Here is a 21,551-nt window from a genome sequence, read left to right on the forward strand (position 1 = left end):
ACCTGGAATTTATTTATAAAAAATCGTGTAGTTATTTTTACATGTTCAAACATCAGTCATCTTCAAAGTACTCTCCATTTGATGCAGTATGCCAATCGAGACATTTTTTCCACTGCTCAAAACAGGTTTCGAACTCGTCAATTTTGATGCCTTTTAGTGCTTCTACCGTTTTTTGTTTCACCTCCTCTACATTGGCAAAACGGTTCCCTTTGAGGACTTTTTTCATCCCGGGAGACAAGAAAAAGTCACACAGGTCAAGATCAGGTGAATAGGGTCATGCTGTTTTTGGTCAAAAACTGCTGAACACTCAGCACAGTGTGTGCAGGTGCGTTGTCATGGTGGAAGAACCAGTCACCTGTTTGCCACAACTCGGGACCTTTCTTTTGCAAATCGTGACGCAGCCTTCTCAAAACTTCCAGATAAAAACTTTGGTTGACCGTTTCACCCAGAGGAACAAATTCCGAGTGCACAATCCTTCTCACATCAAAGAAACAGATGATCATTGTTTTCACGTTTGACTTCACCTGTGCTTTTTTGGGTCGTGGGGATATGGCAGTTTTCCATTGGCTGGATTGCTGTTTCGTTTCAGAGTCATAGGCGTAGCACCAAGATTCATCTCCAATTATGACTTTTGAAAAAAAATCAGGGTCAGCCTCCAACTGCTCCTTCAAAGCATGGCATGCAGTCAAGCGATTGTCTCTTCGTTGAGGCGTGAGCAAACAAGGCACGAATCACCCATCACGAAATAGGCAAACGCGTTGAAAGAACCTCTAAAAAAAAAAACTCACTAAAGCCGAACGCAGCCTCTCACAACAATCCAGCTGGTACACTGATGCAGATGGGTTCCTAGAACACTAACCTAGCGGGGGAAGCCTATACTACAAGGGGCCCGCCCTCCAGAATATAATTCTGGTTTTTTTGGGTTCCCACTCGTATATAAAATCCAGGTGGTATCAACCAAGATATAACGTTTTAAATGCTTGGTCTGTTAAAAACTTAGAGGGATTTTTCAATTTGGGCTGTTTTTTTTTCCTTAGACAAATGAAGTAAATCAAGGTGATGCTTTGGAGCATAACTTCAGTGCAATTTACTGTGCATTGTTGCTACCTGTAAAATATATATTCTCATCTTCTGAATTTCCACAGGTAGGAAACTTTAGACAATTATATTTGAGTATCTATAGTAGTACTTGTCATTTAGAATCTAAGATTTGTTAAAATTGATTTGTTTTGCTACAGCCTACCATGAAAACACTATTGCGTTCTTGGTCAGAACTGTATAGAGCATTTGCCCGTTGTGCGTTACTAGTAGCAACGGCAGAAGATAACTTATGTTGTGATGAACTCTGTGCCAAAATATTATCTGGATTAGAAGACGAAGCACATCTTGTAAGTGTAGGCTTCCCTTGTCCTAGTACACATGCATTTGTTTGCTTCTTTCCATGCACTCTTGACAAATCTATTTTGTTTCTTTTTCAGAATCAATCCATGTTGGATGGACTCTCTCACATCACATCAGTCATGGTTGAATGCATCAATTTTGCACCTTATGATAAGAAGTATCAGCCAACAAATAGATGTAAGATTTGCTAGTATGAAATGTTGCAATATTGAGTGCTCTAGCCCTATTTTCCTTCCTTTTGTATTTTTGGTTCACCACTACTAATAGTCAACCTGCTTTTTCTGTCCAGTAGGCATGTTCATGTTTTATAAAGCACAATGATTCCTTCTACATAAACTGCTCTGTTCTTCCTATTAAATAATCAACATTCAGAAAACTGAATTTTATATTCAGTATATGAAAGTAAGGCTTATAGCATAAAGTTGTGTTGTTCAAATAAGCTTCATGTGAAGTTTTTTTCCACTGTCCTTTTTCTTCTCACCTTTACTGGTATCTTTCATGCTCACTAGTTTGCCCATTCCTTACTGGGTTGTTGTGTTAGATTCTCCCCCTCTCCTTTTTAAAAAATTCTAATTTGGGGGTAGGGTTCACAATTCCCATGATATTCTTAGTGTGCAGGTGCTGATGTTCTGACTCCATAAACACAGGCAATATCCCTTGAAGATTAGAAATAGAATGGTGATTCTAAACATGTGTTGGTTTGTAGTAAACAGAAGTTGGTTGATGTTTTTGTAGGTTTGGTTGATATCAGAAGTCAATGCTTAAACATTAACTTAAGGCTTTCAGCTATTTGTGTTTATGTATATATTAAGTATAAGCCAAGTGCCGCCCTGATTGCAGACAAACTGTTGAAAGAGAGGGTTTGAAAGGTTCTGTTGGAAAAGAATATTTCTATTTAGGGAAGATCTAGTGCAGAATTAAGATGCCCCTGTGGTTAATAGACAAAAAGCAGGCTGCAGTGTCATTTGTTCCATTCCCTCCAGTGCCCCATTGCTCATAATCTTCTGCCCCACTGCTCTTAATCATAACAACCTAGGGTTTGGAACTTGGTTACAGAGGAACATGATTTTTAGCCTTCTACAAATTATACTGCAACTAGTGAAGTATGGATAAATCTGAATAATTTTTCATTTTAAAATGCTAGTAAGTTGTTTATGTTCCAAACAAAATTAATGGATTAAATTGTTCTTCAGCTCCGCAGACACCAGTGGACTGGGCCAAAAGGAAGAAAGATCCCCTTGGCAAGCTCTCTTCTTTAATTAAACTTTTGGTAATATTGATAAACTCTCTTCAGATGCTTGCATCCAAGGAATCTGGCTCTGAACAGTTAGCTCCTGTTGGTTCCGTGATTGTTGGTGTTCTTCAAAATATCATTGGTCACATCTCTTTGCCTTCTGTCATCAGATCTGTCTTTGGATCTATTACAAAACCATTAGCAGCATTATATGAAAAAATGAAGTAAGTATGTATACATTATAGAGTTGGGTTTCATTGACATAGCAGTTGCATGCTGATGTTATTGTGCTGAAAGTAATTTGAAGTAATTATGGAAGGCTATCTATGTGGCTTTGGATGGCCTTACATAATGACTTCAGATTAAAGAGGACAACCAGCAAACTAGAGATGGATGGACTCAAGTACAGTGGTGATGGATGCACCCTTGGAAGACCTGAAGGACCAGGTTGGGGAAAGATCATCCTGGAGAAAAGGTTTCTCTGTGGTTCCTAAGAGGTGACAACGACTTGAGGGCATATCATAATCATGAAAGGCCTCTTAACTATATTACTTGAGCTCTTGAATTTCTAGATATACTTTACTGGTGGCATCTTAATTTAAAGTTCTGTAATTGAACTATCAAATTTCAAATCAGTTTTTTATATTTATATCAGTTTTTAAATTATTTTAAACCAAGTAACTTTACAATAAATCAAACATTTATTACAACTGCAAAATGCAAGTTTCACCAAGGAGGTTTACTCATTTTTCTGCTAAGAAAGAAATGATTATTACACAGGTGTTTCATCTTGAAACAGAAGTGTGATTTGTTTTTTGATTGCAGACATTTTTTTTACCCATATGTTAGTTAACTTATCAATTCGAAAGCTTATGGGATTATGCAGCTAAGATTTTCTTAGTTGAGCAACAGCATAGAAATATGTACAAGATTGAAATTTAATCTTAACCCTTCTCTGAGGATTCATTTTAATTATGTTGCAGAGCATCAGCCTATTCCTTGATGTGTTGATGTGGGCATAATTATATATACCTTAGCTGCATCTCATTTGAACAGATATAAAACCCTCAGTGTTGGACTGCCTTTGAAAATTGTTCAGAAGGTTCAGCCAGTTGAAAATTGGAGTCCAGATTCTTGACTGGGAACAGTTACAGAGAATATGTAATTTTGTTAACACAGATAAACTATTTAACGATCTGTTTCTGGGTGACTTTCAAAGCACTCATGACGTATGAAGTTTTACATACAAGTCTTGATTTTTAACATCTTCGGGAGAGGCCCTACTCTCAGTCCTTCTGCCATCAAAAATACATTTGGTAGAAATGCAGGAAGGCACTCTCAGTGACAACTCCACCATTCCCAGATAGGTTGGTCCCTGTTATCCTTCTGCCAGCAAGCAAAGAATTTTGTTTTGCTTTCTTTAAAAAAAATAAATAACCATTGAACACATTCATTTGTTGAGGTGTACTTTACCTGCCTGGGGCACTGCTTGTTTTGTTTTTCTTTTGTTTTTTACTGACTTGAGTAGCTCAGTGTTGTAATTCTGTTTTTATCTTCATTTTTGGTGTTGCCTTGAACACCATTTCAGAAACAAAGACAGAAAATAAAAAATATATTATATTTGAATACTTGATCTGGAGTTCAACCCATAGTTTCTTAATATATTCAGTGTATCCTTTTAACTGAACCAGTATGTACTGTATATCTTACATATTAGTTATGCTTCATCTTAAGATTGTAGTCAAGCTGCAGTTGTTGCTTATGATAGATGAATACTGATATGCAAACTATTTTTTTCTACAAGGTCTGCTAATACATCTAGAATGATTAATGGACTCAACAACAAGGTACTGCATATGTGAAAAAAGCTATTTGTGTCCTGAACGCTAACAATATTGAATGTCCTGCTGTTCTGCAGCTAATTTTATAACTAACACATACAACACAAACATATATATGCTTATAGGTTTTTTTATTGTTTTTGAGTATATTGTGCTTCGTACTGTGTTTGTCTTTGTACATCACCTACAGCCTCTGAAGTGAGTCAGTTTATAAATTTTATAAATAAATAAAATTGTGCGTGGTCACTTGATACACAATGAGTACCTTCATGCTGCAGTGGCAATGGATATTGTGGATATTGCATATCGCAGGATTTAATAATTACTTTCTGTGGTAGGAGGGGAGAATAAATTAGGACCTGTAGACTATCAGCTGAATGTTTAAAACACTATGTTATATTGGCATCTGTATGTAACTAATTCCAACATGTTAATCATTACTGTAATTCTTTTTAAAATATTTCTTTAATTCTGATTTTTTTCAGCCCAGGGAGGGGCTGGCTTCCTCTGTGGAGGAAGATAGATTATAGATTAATGGCTTAACTGGCATGGGTTGGGGTAGTCAGCCTCCACTTAGTTTATAGCCATTATCTTGGAATTGTTTTAAACTGCAGACCTAATGGCTAAAATTCCAGATGTAATTTGATTATGATTATAATGATTATGGACTCAACAACAAGGAGTTGTTTGCTTCCCCCAATCCTCTGCTTGGTGAAGAGGAACTTGAAAGCTTGCGCACATTCTACTGCAGTATAAATCTGTCTCTTAACCCCAGACATGATTTTAAGAAGAGCTAATATACTGAAATCTAATCCAGACGAGAGAGGTGTTCCCAGCTAAGAACCACATGGGCTCTGGAGTAGAAATACAACCAGATTTGGATGGGAGAGCACTGCAGGCTGCAGTGGCACTTCTAGCTAGCATGCATTTGTACAGCTTCTGTTGAAGTGCCAAGGGGACCTATCCCAACAGCAATATCAGATTGTCACCCTTTTAACTGGACTAATCTATATTGTCCAGTTTTATCTCGATAGAATTATTGCTGTTTGAATGGCCTTCAGAAATTGCAATTGGTTCCAAATGCAGCAAAAAACATTTAGGTAGATGTTTACGGCAGGACCATACTATACAAGTCCTTCAAGGGCTACGATGGTCACCAGTGGGTTTCTCTGTCAATTCAAAATGTGGGTGATAAGGCCAGATGAGGGACTCTGCCTCCCATACCGTTTTGTCTGCCTCTTCAAATCTGATGGAGATATACTGTATTGGCAGGGATGAGTGTAACATCCTTCTTGATGCGTGTGAAGCTCTCTGTCTTGGGAGGTTCAACTGATGCCATCTCTGGTTATTCTCCTGCTAATTGATTAAGACTGAGTAGTCAAGAAAACATCCCAGAAGTTTGTGCAATGGCAGACTACCTCCGTATTGTTGTGAAGGCATCAGGCTAGGATAGGGAGGAGCCAGTGGTGGTGGAATCACTGTAGTGACATGGGAAGTGTGTTGCTTCGTGTATGGGTAATATGATTGCTTCATTGTTGTTTTTACTGGCTTTGTTATGGGCCACCTAGGATTATTGTATATAAGATAGGCAGCCATGTAAGGTTTGTAAATAAATAAGTAACACTGCATGGGTGTGTCCATCAAGCCATCAGGAATTGAACTCAGTTCCCGATGGCCTAATTGCTTTTAGATGATAACTTGATTTTGGTTTTAGTTGTTGTAGTCCAATCTGAATGGAGTATAAGCTAAAAAAGGCAATTTGCTTGTTATGTAAATGCCGATGAAATTAATACATTGTAATTTTTTTTTAATTAATGGCATTTCTTACTCCATTTTTGTTTTCAGTTTGAAAAGTTACTGGGAGAAAGTATTACTTGTTTGCAGTCCCACTATACTGGATCCTTTAACAGTGAGCTCTTGGAAGAGCTTTCTCCATTATTGAACATAATGTTTTTGAATAAGAATAAGCAGATATGCAGCCAAGGTGCTCAGTTTTGGAATGCAACATTTGGAAAAGCTGTAACCCTGGAATACCCCGAAGAATTAAAGTAAGGCATCTTTTATTTTTGTGTGATTTATATTCTGTAACCTGGAAACAACTCTTAGACTTGTGTAGAAGTTTAATTTTCACAAACATACTATCACACAACATACCATAGGTTGGATCCAGACATTCCTCCTGCTAATAGATGGATTCCTGCTGTTTATGAATGAGACTATGGCCCAGTGATTTCCTCCTGTGCCTGAAACATCCCTCTGGAGTAACAGAGTAACATGCAAAGGGGCAGTACAAGAAAGAAGGAATTCATTATTATTTCTCCCAGTTGCTTCATTCAGTTGAGCATCCCAGGACCAAAACTCATAGGAAGGATGGATCACATCCTGTATACAGATAGTCCTTGGTTAACGACCACTCATTCAGTGACCGTTCAAGGTTACAGTGATGCTGAACGAGTGGTACTTATAGCTGGCCCTCAAAGTTCTGGCCATTCCAGCACCCCAAAGTCACATGATTGCAATCTGGGCACTTGGCAACCAGCTCACACTTAGGACAATTACAGCATCCCATGGTCACATGATCACCATTTGCAAACTTCCCTGCTGGCTTCTCACAAGCAAAGTCAGTGGGGAAGCTGGCAGGGAAGGTCACAAGTTGCTTCTGTAAGTTGCTCCCTCTCCCACTGCTTTTTCTTCCGAGGAGCCCTGCTATGGAGTACAAGATCCCAGGGATCTCATACTCTGTAGTGCGCATGATGGCAACACCCCCCACCCACACTCTGTAACGCACACCCGGCCACACTCATGCCAGGCTGCAGCACCCAGCCATGCTCGCACCACAGCAGCCACTTGCGTGCCCTCCCACATGCAGTCCGCAATTACTGTGGTTAAGCAAGGACTGCCGGTATTCACTCTTTCAGCTGTGAACTTTGTCTAGGATAAAGCAAAATAGGCACAACATTCCGTTTTGATGTTTTTCCCATCTTTTTTGCTTAAAAACTAGAATCAGCCTTAGGAGGGTTAGGAATCTGAAGAAAGATCTGGAGCCTAATCTGTTCTGTCTGGTGGTCTTATGTTCAGAGTTTCATGTAACAATTAAGTAAACTTGATAGTGAAATTCTGTATGAAAATACAACTGAAAAATGCTTAATCTTTTTGTCTTTAATTTGTTTGACCCATTTAACCCAAGATAGATATGAATGGGGAAGCAATTATTTGGGGAAAATATATGTGAAAATGTGTTCTGTTTGGATTCAAAGCATCTTTTATAAGATTGGAATATTCTCTTTTTGTGAATTAATGCTGTATCTCAACATAGGCTTACTCAACGTAGTAAGCTTATTCTTAACAAAACATTTATCTGGATAAGTCTTCTCCAGAATTTCAAGTTTAAAGTAGCAATATACTATATGCATTACTATACTACTTCATCATTCAGGCAAAGCAGACATGTTTTCTATTTGTATTTGTATCTGCTTTTTATTTTGATATGAATAATTATTGGATAGCAGAGTATGAAAACGTAGAATAAATACTAAAGAAAAACTTTAATAGTTCTGCTTTTAAAACGTCAAGTATAAGTACTTCGACCAGAACAAAGCTTTTAAATATCACTGTAACTTCCAGATTTTCACTGCTATCTTATGCTTCCTTGCAGATCTGTTTTATATAAAGCAAAACAGAAATTCATACTCTTATTGCCTGGTTTTGAAAGCTGTGAGATAATGGATGAAAGTAATGTTACATATTCTGATTATGTGAGTATTGGATTTTTCACTTCCACTTTGGAATTTTGTTAGCAGATTTTTTTGACCTGAGGAAATACAAACTTATATAGCATTAGATATATGTATGGCGTGGTATGTGTGTTTTGCTTTAATTTTAAATAGTTGCATGTATGTCTGAAAAATGCTTCTTAGTAACAGCACTTCAATATTGTTGAAACTGTACAGAAATAATGCAAGATTTTATTGATATTTTAATTTATTTTTGTTAAGTTATGCTTAAATCTGTTAAAACAGACAGAGAATTCCCAGTGGGATGCAAACATAAGTGGGATAACAGTAAAACCTAATGGAAAAAGGGACTCATTACTGGCTCAAACTAGTGAGCCAGAGGAAAAAAGCATTAATTCTCACACTACGCCTGCAAAGGTAAGACATAAAAGTTTACTAATCAAATTATATTTTTGGCACTTGTATCTCTAGTAGTTATAAGAAGTAACAATGAGGAGATATAGCATGGTAGTCTGGATATGGGTTCACCGTTTAAATTTGTGGTTAAATTTGCAGTTGACCGTCTTGTTCTCCCTTCATCTGTAACAAGGGTGAGCACCATTTCTTTCTTGCATTGTGCTTGAGATACAGACTCAGTACTATTTATAAGCTTTTCTTCTGTTTTTATTTTTTTTCCTCATACAAGATGAAACTAGAATTCTCAGCGTCAAAATCAAATAGAAAAAACATGCTTTTGGAAGAAGAAAATACTGTGGATTTTGTGTTTATTCCTCCAGAAACAAAAGAGAGGGTGTTAACAGAGCACCAAAAAGAAGTTCTGAGAACTAAAAGGTTTGTAATCTTATGTTCGTCCTATTAACAGAATTTCTGTCCTCTATATTTTGAGGTTTAGGAGTCTAAGAACACACATTCTGTTTTGCCAGCTAGCTTCTGATTTTCACAGATTAATCCTTTTGTGGACAGGAGATGGTAGGTTTTGCATTGAACAGGCTCCCATGGCTTTGATGGAACTAAGAAGATCTTTATAGTTGGCCATACTTTTCTCTGCTTATCCAGACTCAGTAACTAGTAAGGAGTTTACTAAGCAGACTGCTGCATAGAGAAGAGGTCACCATAAAACAGCCTTCTCCACAAGATGCATTGAATTACATTTCCCAGAATTCTCAGCTGGAATTGTTTCGAGAAAGACTGCCCTAAAGCAAGGTTTCAATTTCCTAGAACATACTCAGTAATAATAAAAATATTATGGGAAGAAAAACATACTCTGCAGAAATAAAAGTTTGGTTTATTTTGTGTTCCTTTCTGCCCATATTTTTTCAGGGTTGATATTCCTGTCATGTACAATAATCTGGATGCATCTCAAGATGCTACTCTGTTTTCCCAAGACACTCAGAACCAGGAGGATTCTTTGTAAGTAATAAGTACCAGAAGAGAATTTCAGAAGGTTTTGTATTTTTAGTGCATCTTAACAAATGGTCTTTGTTGTAGGGAGAAACCAACTGTAGTTGACATGAAGGGAGATCATGGGAAGAACGAGAACAAATTAACACCCCAGGTATATTTCTGTGTTGAATGTTATTTGTGTTTGGGGGAATGGCATTTTTAGAGCTTTCTTGATGAAGGATTTATAGGAAAGGATTTTACCTCAAGTAAAGCAGTTACATTTTACAAAACTTTAGCAATAAAGCAGGCTCCTGAAATGCTATTGAAGAAACACTATAGTATTGTATTTGAGTGAGGTTAGAACATAGTAAGTTACATGTAGAATTATCTAAGCATGCATGGTTTGGTAATCCTGTGGTTTTAGGTCTTCAATTGGAAAAAAATTCATTTAGTCCTTGATAGAGCTGTTTACATTTAAATGGAGCAAGCCACTAGTTTTTAGAAACTAGAGAAATATTTTTGTATAGTTAAACCAAATTGTTGTTTTCATTTTTTTATTTTCCATTGTGTTCTGATAGTTTTATTACAGCTACCCCAAACACTATTCAAGACAGGATAAAAAAAATTTACTAAAACAAATATCTTCCCAAGTACTTACAGTGTTAAAATCTTGTTAAACAGTTACTTTGTTCGGAGACTAGAAATCCCACAGAATGTTTAATGCAATCGTTTTAGAGGGAAGGTGGTATATGAATGATGCAAGCAGTAAAGTCATTATAACACTTAATGTTGTAAATTGTTTAACTACAGAATGGAGAGGCAATGAGTCATCAGCTTGTCATTCCCCATGAAGTAATTGGAAATTACAAATCAGATGTTTCTCCAGAGAAAATTAGTTCTACCACTACTGAACAACTTAAGAACCTTAGGAAACAGAAGATGGATCTGAAGAATGAGGAGTTGAATGTCTGTGTTCCAGGACAGTCTTCAATATTAGATACTACTTTGAATGAAAATCCTTCTAATTGCAGCAGCAGCAGCAGCTCAGTTTCTAGTGATATAATTTCAGGAACACCACAGCCAGTGAGCAGAAGGCAGTCTTTCATAACATTGGAAAAATTTGATGGCTTAGAGAACAGACCTTTCAGTCCTTCAACTTTCAATAATAATTCTGTAACATGTGGGAGTATTCCTTCGTTAATCCAAAAGGAAAGCACAGTTGTTTCAGATGTCTCTTCAAAAGAAAAGTCAAACACGGAGAATAAAGATTCTTTGAAACTCAAAACAGAAGAAGCTGTCACTAGGACTAAAAAGACTTGCTTAGAATTCTTAAATGCTCTACAGACATGTGTTAAAGCAAAGAAAATGAAAGAAGAAAATAATACTAATCCAAAATTGCAGTCTAATAGCATGATTGGGATAAAGAAATCAAGTCTTAGGCAAAATAAAACTGACTCTTCAGAAGACAAAAACTCAAAACAAATGCAGTCAGGCCAGGAGGAAAAACTTCAAGTTTCTGACAAGCATTGGGAGGATAAGCATGAATTATCTGTGGAGGGGCAAGTAACAGAACATTTACTAGACAATCAGCCTCAGGTTCCCAGTGTCAGTGTAACTGGCAGTACAACAATGGAAAGTAAACCCCTCCTGGACATTGTTCCAGAGGGAAATGCAGGGCCAAATTTAGAGCACAAAGAGAATACCCCTCCAGAGATAGATGTTTATGAAGAAGCAATATCTAATGTTAACCAAAGTGCAGAGATTTCGCTTAATCAGAAAGCATTAAGACGTTCTTTAAGACGAAAACCAGAAACTGATGGAACTGTAGATAGCCAAGACAAAGAAAACAATCAACAAAAAAAGGACAGGCGAAAAGATGATGAAAAGATTCCGCCAAAGAAGATGACACAAAATAGAGAGACGTCTGGGCAAAAAGAAAAGGCTATACCTGAAAAAACAATAGATGCAACAATAAGTGTGCATGTAAGCAATGCTACAGAAAGTATAAACTCAAAAGAGTGCCACGCTTCAAAGAATATCCAGGAACAGTTGAACACAAGTGTTGGGAAATCTGAAGGCAATCCTGCATCTGACATTGAAGAATCAGGCCCAGATACAACTGATGAGAAACCAAAAGTATTTCCACGGTATCATACAAGAAGAGCTTCACAAGGATTACTTACCAGTATAGAAAACTCTGAATCTGATAGCTCTGAAACAAGAGAAGAAGGATCAAAGAGGAAAAAGTCTGGAAAACTGAAAAAAAATTATTCCCCTGGGAACCAAATGAAGGAAGAGCCAGAAAACCAAGAGCTTTGTTCACAAACTACAGTAGAAATCCAGGCCATGTCAGTAGGAAAACATAAAATACATTCTGGGGGAGAGATTGAAGTGGCTTTGATTTCTAGTAATACGAAGGAGATCAGTACAAAGGAAGAAAAAAATACTCTCCCATTGAGTGCCTGTTTGGACCTTAAACAAAATATAGGCACTATACATTGTAGAGCCTCTTCAGATACAGAGAGAAAGCCTACTAACAGGATAGAATCCACTTCAGAACCTATTTTAGAAAGTAGGCAGGAAACTAGTATTCTTGACACAAATTCTGTTGCATATAACAACTCAAATGGTGCTTCAGGAGATGATGCTTCTGCTACTGCTATAAGTGCCTTTCCTTCATCCAAGAAATTTCTAGATGTATCTGAATGCCAGCACAAAAGAAGCAAGCGGGCAAGGAGATCAAGGAGCTGCGACTGCTGTGATGAAAAGTTATCTCCCCGAGTGGAAAAGTTGCCCTCTGAACTGAAGAAAGCAAGCACTCCAGAACCAAAGTTAAAAGAACATAAAAGGATACTCAGCAAAGTAACAGTGGCCCTGACATCAATTCCTACTGCTGAAGATGTTCATTTGGCAGAGAGGCTGAGTGCAGAACCTTGTGCAACAAGCACCCCACTGCCTGGCATTAAGGACTGTGCTGATCTGAAAGAGGCTAGCAATGTTACTGAATCTGTCGATGGGGTACCAAGAGACAGTGCACCAAACATCGAACCTGAGAAATCGGCATGTGTCCAAAGTGAAAGTGACAAGCCAATTGCAGGAATTCTGGATTCTGTTCCTTTCACTGAAGCAATTTTAGAGCCAGGTTCAGTGGATTCTCAACTCAGTGCTCAGGGTCAGCGTTTAGAACCAGACACAGAATCAGTTGCTACAATGGAAGGCAGTAATAAACAGAGTGGTCCGTTGGAAAATAAAACAGATGCAGAGAGCAGAATTAACCCATCTGAGGGAACACAGGCTAGTGAAAGAGTCGTTCAGAAAACTGTAGAAGAGACTATTGTAACGTCTGCAACTGTGGTAGCAGAACTGCAAGAAAATGAGATGGGTGAGGAAAAGGATGCAGAAAATAATACAGCAGACACACCAAGTGAATCTCAAGCCTCAGTCTTGTTACAGAAGAAAAGTAATAACTTGGATTCTCCACCAAAATGTAAAGAACTTGATGCTCTGTCTTTAGCCAAGGTCAGTAGAAGTCCCACTGGAGCACAGGCTCGCTGTGTGTGGTCCCCATCAGCCTCTCCTTCTACAAGTATTTTAAAGAGAGGCATAAAAAGACAACAAGAGGAGGATTCTCCATCGCCTGCAAACAAGGTATTTTAAGCTATTTGAGCTATTTTACATGTGATTCTTTGCATATTACACATGCTCCTTTAAACCTAAATATATTTTTCCTTTCCTTGCTATAGTTGAAATCCATGATATCTGTCAGCCTCTTAAGCTATTAAAATCTATGTGGCTTGCTTGAAGCAATAAAACTTCAAGACTTTTGGGTGCAGGGAGATATTTTGATCAAGTCTGAAATTTTCTTTTCACATCTCATTTGATTTATAGGATAAGTTACGTTAATGTAATTATATAGCCACTTGAATCTTTATATCCAGCTTGCACATTTTTTATTCAAGAAGATGTTGTTTATGCCTGACTTGGTTGGACATTTGAAGTAATTCAAACAGAGCCTAAATAAAGTGCTAATAGCGCTCAAATAATAATGCATTGGCCACAGCCCCAAATAATTTCGTTCTTTAATAGGTTTGAGTATGTAAAAATATGCCTTCGAATTGCCACCATGGTTAGTGAATATTGTGCATAGAATTTAAATACTTAAAATAATATTTTCCTTCTCTACTGGTATTTGCAGTTTTGTCAGTTTTTATTTAGAGACTCTAATGAATAAAAATAATTAAAATTTTTGAATTAGTTTTTTGAAATTCCAATATGAAATGGCTTGTCATGCTTGTCGTAGACTGCTAAGTTTATAACAGCCCTTGTTTACTACAGGTAGTCTTTGTTTAATGACCACAATTGGAACCAGCAACTCCGTCGCTAAGCGACATCATTAAGCAAGATATCACATGACCGCAACTTGCGATTTTACTGCTGGCTTCTCCATGGACTTTGCTTGTCAGAAGCTGGCTGTGAAGCATGCAAATGGCGATCACATGGCTGCAGGATGCTGCAATGGTCATATGTGTGAGGACTGGTTGTAAAGTTACATTTTCAGCACCATTGTAACTTTAAACGGTCACTAAACAGGGCAGTTGAGGACTACCTGTATTCCACTTTGTGAAACTCAAATGCATATGTCTTTGTTAAAGCTAGTTACATGCTGTTGTAGTAAGTACAAAGACCACAAAGAGTTTACAAAAGGAAAGTGTTCAAATGTTTGTCAAAATTTGGCAGTATCTTTCTGTCCAAAGTATGATGTAAATCCATGGTCTCAAATGTATAACCTGAATTTCAATGAAATGTGAAAAAGGAAGAAGTTCATAATTGTTTCCTCTCTTAATTATGTGCTTCCTGTCACTTTATTAGCGGTATAATTCTATATAAGTCCACTCAAATAAGTTCTGCTTCCATAAGGAAATGTGTTTAGTATTGCAGCTTAAAACTATCACTGTAATATTAAGACTTAATTAATTCATTTGCCATTGTAGGTATATGACTTTCCTGGGAGAGCATGTCTGCTTTGTGGGAACTTAGATAAATTTGCTTTTACCAAAGATACACATTAGCACATTTATGAAGCATGTCATAGATTTCTATGTTTTTTTCTAGATAATACTAATGCTAATTGTTTGTTTTCATGGAAGCTTTCATATATGAACAAAATTTCCATCTATTTTGCTTGGGTGTTTTGATGTATCTGTATTTTAAGTAATATCATGAAGGCAATAGGAACTTCCATTCCATGAAATTTTAGCCTTTACATTTATGTGATATTTCAAATTTATTTAAATAGTAACTTTGCCAAATATTTGTGAACAGAACCGAAGAGTCTCCTTTGCCAATCCCATCTACCAAGAAGAATTGGCTGATGACATTGACCGGCGAAGTCCTGTAGTTAGAACTCATCCCTGTAATGGCACTCAGTCTTTGCGAAGTGCTAAATTTTCACCTAACCACCAAGCCAAGGTAGTATCTGGGTTGTTCTTAATTTTTCCTTAGAAAATAATCTCAAGGATGCAGGAGCTTTGCAATGAATTAATCTGTAGAAAAGCCAAATCTTGGATTCTGAGAATCCTGTGCATAAGCAAAAGTCCTCCATTTACACACTATGATTTTTCTGTTGCGGATCCAATTTGGCCAGTTACTTTCTGGAAGCCTTTGGGACTTGCAGATCACCATGCAACACAACACAAGGAAATGTGTAGTTGTGAGACAGACATGCCTATATATGTACCGAAATGCCTTTGTTCATATAGGGTGTGTTGACTCTAAGATTAAATGTTAAGTTGAACCAAGTTGGTGTGAAAAGACATACATGAATTAATTTTCCTACTGCTATTACATGGATGTCTCCATACACCAAGTGGAAAAGGAATGTTGGAGACTCACCTTGAAGTTTCTTTCCTGTTGATGTGACTGAGGCATCCATCCCTTGCTTTTTGAATTAGACTTTGGGTTCGCTCAGTTATATTGTTATCCTTGGGTGATTTTCACGTAGTTGTTCCTTCTACTATTTTGTCATGGAAGGACCAGCTGCCTGACAGGAGAAACCTATGAGACCATAGCGATCAAAGCTTGGTCATGTATTCCCTGTCTGTCCCATTTGATGGGAGAATTAACCCATTCTGTAGATGCCACAGTCATTCCCACAAGAAGGAGTCTTCACTGTGAGTACACAGTGTTCTTTTTTCTAGTTGAGCTAGTTTGCTGAAGAAATATTAGCTGCCACTGGAAACATGCTTCCTTCCTTTGAATTGGCCTTTTTCTTAAATAAAGGACCCCATTTTAGTTACACTGCTTAAAAAAATAATCATGGGGTTGTAGATGGTTCCTATGATCCTGAGCAAAGTTTTTTTCCTCTTTTCCTATCCAGCTTATAACCACTCCAACCAAAGGATCTCTGTCCCCTGGAACTCGTAGCCATAAATATAAGAGCTCAAAGAAGTGTTTAGTAAGATTTGCATCCATTTTATGTATCTCATCTCAATTTCTCCCATATTCAGTTCTTAAACTTACCCAAATTAATTATTTTCTCTATTGCTTAAGATCACAGAAATGGTCAAGGAACCAGTGCCAACACCTACAGAAAGCATATACCCTGCCCTGGTGGGCTGTAAAGCATCTGTCGACACAATTCTGCCTCATATTACTTCTAATACTTGGTAAGTAGGAAGTCATTGAAGCAGTTTGTCCTGAAAAAGTTTATGTGCCAGATACTGGCTTAAGTGTTTATATGTTTATGCAGTGCTCCTAGCAGGTAGAATAATGTATTCATATATGAAGTTAGTCAGTAGCTGCATAAAAGGAGCAAGCACTAGAGGTCAGGAATCAACATTTGAGGGGTACATTGCATTCCTGAAAGAATCTGTGGTGATTGTTGAATATTCATGAGAATATAAAGTTACATTCTTCAATATAATGAACGTCAGTGTATTGAACTCACCCATCTTTTTTTCTATAAAGATATATTGCCTGTACCATGTTGAAAATACAGACGGCTGAAGCAGCTGAGGAATATTTTTGGGTACACAGAAAATGTATACAGAGGCATCCCATTCTTGTTTATATCAGCAGAAAGCTCAAAATGTGCCCATATGAGTTTTTTAAAATGCAGCTTCCTCTGCACAATGTGAATATTTCCTATTCTTAAATTCATCCTGGTTGATACAAAATGATTATAACCTGGAAGATTTTCTTTGAAATTGGAATAGGAGATAAAATGCCCTTTTGGGCATGTATTTTGAGCAGAAATGTTGCAACCTTGTATTTTTGGACTACTTGTTTCAGGATTGTAACCTAAAGCATCACCCATTTCTGCAAAAGTTTCTTATATTGGTGACCAGGGGAAAACATGCTATCTTAATATATACATAAAGTTGTAATCTCCATTGGATAAGAATCTGTACTGAAGTGAAAAAACACTTTTTAGATGGTAAGATAACTTTTTCAGTAGTAGATTAGGTTAAATCCTTCTTTCCTTTATCTTTAGGGCAAGAGGGCTGGTACAACTGATTCGAGCAAAGAATATCAGGACGGTGGGTGACTTGAGTTCTCTGTCCGCAGCTGACATCAAAACTCTTCCTATCCGTTCTCCTAAAGTTTCAAATGTTAGAAAGGCTCTTAAAAGCTATCATGAGCAACAGGTAAGTTTATTGCATTTTAAAATTATAATAAGCAAAAGTAAAACTTGCCCCAATAAACATTTCTCCATGGAAATGAACAATGGGAGAAACAAACTAATTCTTTAAATTATCTGCAACTTGTAGTTTGTGGATGATGGGAGAGGAGTAAGGAGGATATCTTTGTTTCTAGTTCTTCTTAAAATTCCCCCCATTGTACTGAATAGCACCTGAAAGGCTTAAGTTTGGAATGAGTTCCATACCTCAGCACTTCATTGTTATGCAGCAAAAAAAGGACTTTCACCCTCCTTATTGTAGTACAAGAACAGGTCATTTTAAACCCCATGATCTTTATCCCCTAATCCTGTTTAATTTCCCTTTACCCCTTCTTTTCTAAAATTTATCCAGCCTCAATCACCCTCAAGCCTGTGTAGATTTTTTGAGCCATTTTATTTTTTACCTCCTCATATAACCAAACGATTTCCCTGGCTATGGAGAAATCCTTATTTTATTGGTGGCTTGTTTTATTGCTAAGATTTTAGGCACCCAAGTTCAGAATTAGAAGGAATTAATGCTATTAGCTAAAACATTGTAGGGATTTTGGCTTTTCGTTATTTAGTCTGAAAGTTACTTTAAAAGAATAATTTAGTCTTCATAGAACTCTGTTTGAAGCCTTCCAGAACTTACAGGGTGCCCCCTATATACCACATGTGGTTCTAGACGTGGTTCCTGTTTTTCTTCTCAATTGTTGACTGCCACTACAGTAGCATGTTCCTTTGAACTACTTTAGAACATTTAGCCTTTGACTTCTTCTACAGTTAAACAATTTGTCTTTGTGTCTTCTTCTTTTCATGTGCCTTTTGTTAACATTCCCATGGGTTATTGTCAGTGGCTTCGTTCTTAGGATTCTTGGCAAATGTCAGCTTTGCAGAAGCAAATTCTTTTTCCAAAAACAGTAATCCTTGTCTGCTATGCCTTGGCAAAGTTCATATTGCAAACCTTGCTACCTTGTAGCTATTCATCATGATTATGAGTAGCTCTCTGGGAATAAGCACTGAAGGTACGTTCTCCTTGAACGCTTTGCCATCTGTCAGTACTGACTGCCTTCTATGGCTCAGGTAATCCCAGAGCTACAAAGCCAGTAACTGATCCACTTCTGTTTAACATCTCCAACCTCAGCTTAGGCTGCTGATCCCAGTATGATGCCTCCATCTATTGAGAAATCATATGGTGTCAGTCAGCCGGTCAAACATAATTGTAGGTCACTGATCCAGACTTCATAAAAAAAAGAAAAAGAAAAAAATATAGTATATAGTAAAAATTACAATGTAGCATGCATAATAAAAAGGCTTGTAGTCATTCATACTCTACATTGCTGGCAACCAATGCTAATTCTACAGGCTACAAATGTAAACATTGCAACTGCAACAGTTATATTGGGATCTTTATCTGCCAAAGAATCTGCCCGTTCCTAAGCCGTCTTTAACTCAAATTTGTATGTAAGTCAGAATTCATACTTACAAGCGGGCTGCCTGTTACTAAAAATGGTGATTGGCGTTTTTCCTTGAGCTGACAAACCACTGAAGCCGCACAATCTTTTCATTAACTTCTGAAAACAAGCTGTACTGAATATTAAAAACACTCAGCTTCAGCGGTTCATGAAACCATTGCGTGGCTTCAACGGTTTGTCAGCTCGAGGAAGGGGAATGCTGACCGCCATTTTTAGTAACAGGCGTCCCATTCGTAAGTATGAGTTGTCCATAAGTCAGATGTTCTTAACTCAGGGACTGCCTGTAAAAGCAATCCAGTTGCTGTCATTTCTGTGAATTTATTCCATTCCTTTTCAATAAATTTTGTTAAAGGAAATTTGTGGACAATCTTGTTTGTAGCTACCACATGCTTGAGATCTTTGTTTCATTGGTTACTGTGAAACAGATGTACGTCTTAACAGTTATGTCTGCCAGGCAAGCTAGTGAGCTCTGGCCATGCTTATTTTGCTATGCATAGGGATAGGTTGGTCCTCCAGCCCAAGATTTCATTTTTACCTGAGTTTGTGTCTTTTTCATTTAATCAGGGCATCATTTAACTGTATTTTTCCTAGTCATGTTACATGGTTAGAGCAGTCCTTCTGTGCTTTGGAAGTCTTCAGGGATGCTGTTTTTTGTTTGCTTGTCTTTTAATCTACAACTCTCAGCTATTTCCCAGAAGGATTGCAACCATTCGTTTGTGTTCAGGAACCATGAGAGCATTTGGGAATATCCTCCAACTTGATTGTCACTGCCCTAAAATTTTGCTATGGCTGAGTAAAAGTCTACAAAAGCAGTAACAATCTTTGACTTTCCTTAAATCCTATTCCTTTACCTGAGATATGTTGGATAGTGTCTTGGGCATGATGACTTTTAAAAGATGATTCCTCTTCTGTGACTTGGTGAGTTCTTATAGGTATTCAGATAATAATCCAAGTAGTATCCATACATACATGTGAACCATAGAGGCCATGGTGAAGACAAACTGGTAATTTTTCTGTAGTCAACTCTTCTAGTGGTCCTCTGAATTCACACAACACACTTGCCTTCTGTCTTTTAATTCTGTTAAACTCGCTAGGCACCTGTCAGTTTGGAGAACTGCTATTTTGATTTCAAGGCCTAAGGGAATTGGTGGAAACTGTGCTTAGGAAAATATGTGGTATGCCAGGAGTTGGGCTCCCAGCAGTGCTCTTAAGCATTGGAATATTTTGAGCAGAGCTCTGCATTTGTGTAGAAAACATAAATGTTACAGTTACAGTTTTATCCTTTTCATCTGCAGATTTAACGATGTTCTCTTCCCCCCCCACCCCTAAAACATGCAGGTAAAATCTCGTGGATTGGAGGAAACTGCTGCCCCAGATGATACAGAGAAACCACTCAATGGCGTGGATGAGAAACCCTTCTCTGAAAATGAAGATGTAATTATAGCAGGTAAATATCACTGAAACATACAGTGGGGCAAAAAAGTATTTAGTCAGCCACCAATTGTGCAAGTTCTCCCACTTAAAAAGATGAGAGAGACCTGTAATTTTCATCATAGGTATACCTCAACTATGAGAGACAAAATGAGAAAAAAAATCCAGAAAATCACATTGTCTGATTTTTAAAGAATTTATTTGCAAATCATGGTGGAAAATAAGTATTTGGTCACCTACAAACAAGCAAGATGTCTGGCTCTCACAGACCTGTAACTACTTCTTTAAGAGGCTCCTCTGTCCTCCACTCATTACCTGTAGTAATGGCACCTGTTTGACCTTGCTATCAGTATAAAAGACACCTGTCCACAACCTCAAACAGTCACACTCCAAACTCCACTATGGCCAAGACCAAAGAGCTGTTGAAGGACACCAGAAACAAAATTGTAGACCTGCACCAGGCTGGGAAGACTGAATCTGCAATAGGCAAGCAGCTTGGTGTGAAGAAATCAACTGTGGGAGCAATAATTAGAAAATGGAAGACATACAAGACCACTGATAATCTCCCTCGATCTGGGGCTCCACGCAAGATCTCACCCCGTGGGGTCAAAATGATCACAAGAATGGTGAGCAAAAATCCCAGAACCACACGGGGGGAGCTAGTGAATGACCTGCAGAGAGCTGGGACCAAAGTAACAAAGGCTACCATCAGTAACACACTACTCTGCCAGGGACTCAAATCCTGCAGTGCCAGATGTGTCCCCCTGCTTAAGCCAGTACATGTCTGGGCCCGTCTGAAGTTTGCTAGAGAGCATTTGGATGATCCAGAAGAGGATTGGGTGAATGTCAGATGAAACCAAAGTAGAACGTTTTGGTCTAAACTCAACTCGTTGTGTTTGGAGGAGAGAGAATGCTGAGTTGCATCCAAAGAACACCATACCTACTGTGAAGCATGGGGGTGGAAACATCATGCTTTGGGGCTGTTTTTCTGCAAAGGGACCAGGACCACTGATCCGTGTAAAGGAAAGAATGAATGGGGCCATGTATCGTGAGATTTTGAGTGAACACCTCCTTCCATCAGCAAGGGCATTGAAGATGAAATGTGGCTGGGTCTTTCAGCATGACAATGATTCCAAACACACCGCCCGGGCAATGAAGGAGTGGCTTCATAAGAAGCATTTCAAGGTCCTGGAGTGGCCTAGCCAGTCTCCAGATCTCAACCCCATGGAAAACCTTTGGAGGGAGTTGAAAGTCGGTGTTGCCCAGTGACAGCCCCAAAACATCACTGCTCTAGAGGAGATCTTCATGGAGGAATGGGCCAAAATACCAGCAACAGTGTGTGAAAACCTTGTGAAGACTTACAGAAAACATTTGACCTCTGTCGTTGCCAACAAA

At 38.0% G+C, this 21,551-nt stretch overlaps 1 protein-coding gene across 2 annotated transcripts in view; it reads left to right on the plus strand.

Annotated features, from left to right (window-relative positions):
* RIF1 (replication timing regulatory factor 1) overlaps positions 1 to 21,551 on the plus strand; it is a 47,343-nt gene that overhangs the window by 21,242 nt on the left and 4,550 nt on the right. Inside the window, exons 18-34 of one of the 2 annotated variants that reach the window (XM_007424454.4) lie at positions 1,038 to 1,145; positions 1,239 to 1,388; positions 1,479 to 1,578; positions 2,595 to 2,859; positions 4,440 to 4,482; positions 6,322 to 6,524; positions 8,132 to 8,231; positions 8,496 to 8,627; positions 8,896 to 9,041; positions 9,531 to 9,620; positions 9,699 to 9,765; positions 10,404 to 13,241; positions 14,916 to 15,062; positions 15,970 to 16,047; positions 16,143 to 16,258; positions 17,086 to 17,239; positions 20,064 to 20,172. In XM_007424454.4, the coding sequence (XP_007424516.1) occupies positions 1,038 to 1,145; positions 1,239 to 1,388; positions 1,479 to 1,578; positions 2,595 to 2,859; positions 4,440 to 4,482; positions 6,322 to 6,524; positions 8,132 to 8,231; positions 8,496 to 8,627; positions 8,896 to 9,041; positions 9,531 to 9,620; positions 9,699 to 9,765; positions 10,404 to 13,241; positions 14,916 to 15,062; positions 15,970 to 16,047; positions 16,143 to 16,258; positions 17,086 to 17,239; positions 20,064 to 20,172 (4,846 nt within the window). The remainder of the gene's footprint in view (positions 1 to 1,037; positions 1,146 to 1,238; positions 1,389 to 1,478; positions 1,579 to 2,594; positions 2,860 to 4,439; positions 4,483 to 6,321; positions 6,525 to 8,131; positions 8,232 to 8,495; positions 8,628 to 8,895; positions 9,042 to 9,530; positions 9,621 to 9,698; positions 9,766 to 10,403; positions 13,242 to 14,915; positions 15,063 to 15,969; positions 16,048 to 16,142; positions 16,259 to 17,085; positions 17,240 to 20,063; positions 20,173 to 21,551) is intronic. The other variant, XM_088146549.1, reaches the window with a different exon arrangement.

Source organism: Python bivittatus, unplaced genomic scaffold (genome assembly GCF_059951505.1).
Source record: "Python bivittatus isolate LINGU-HERP-01145 unplaced genomic scaffold, Pbiv_v1 ctg000480_np1212, whole genome shotgun sequence".
NCBI lineage: Eukaryota > Metazoa > Chordata > Lepidosauria > Squamata > Pythonidae > Python > Python bivittatus.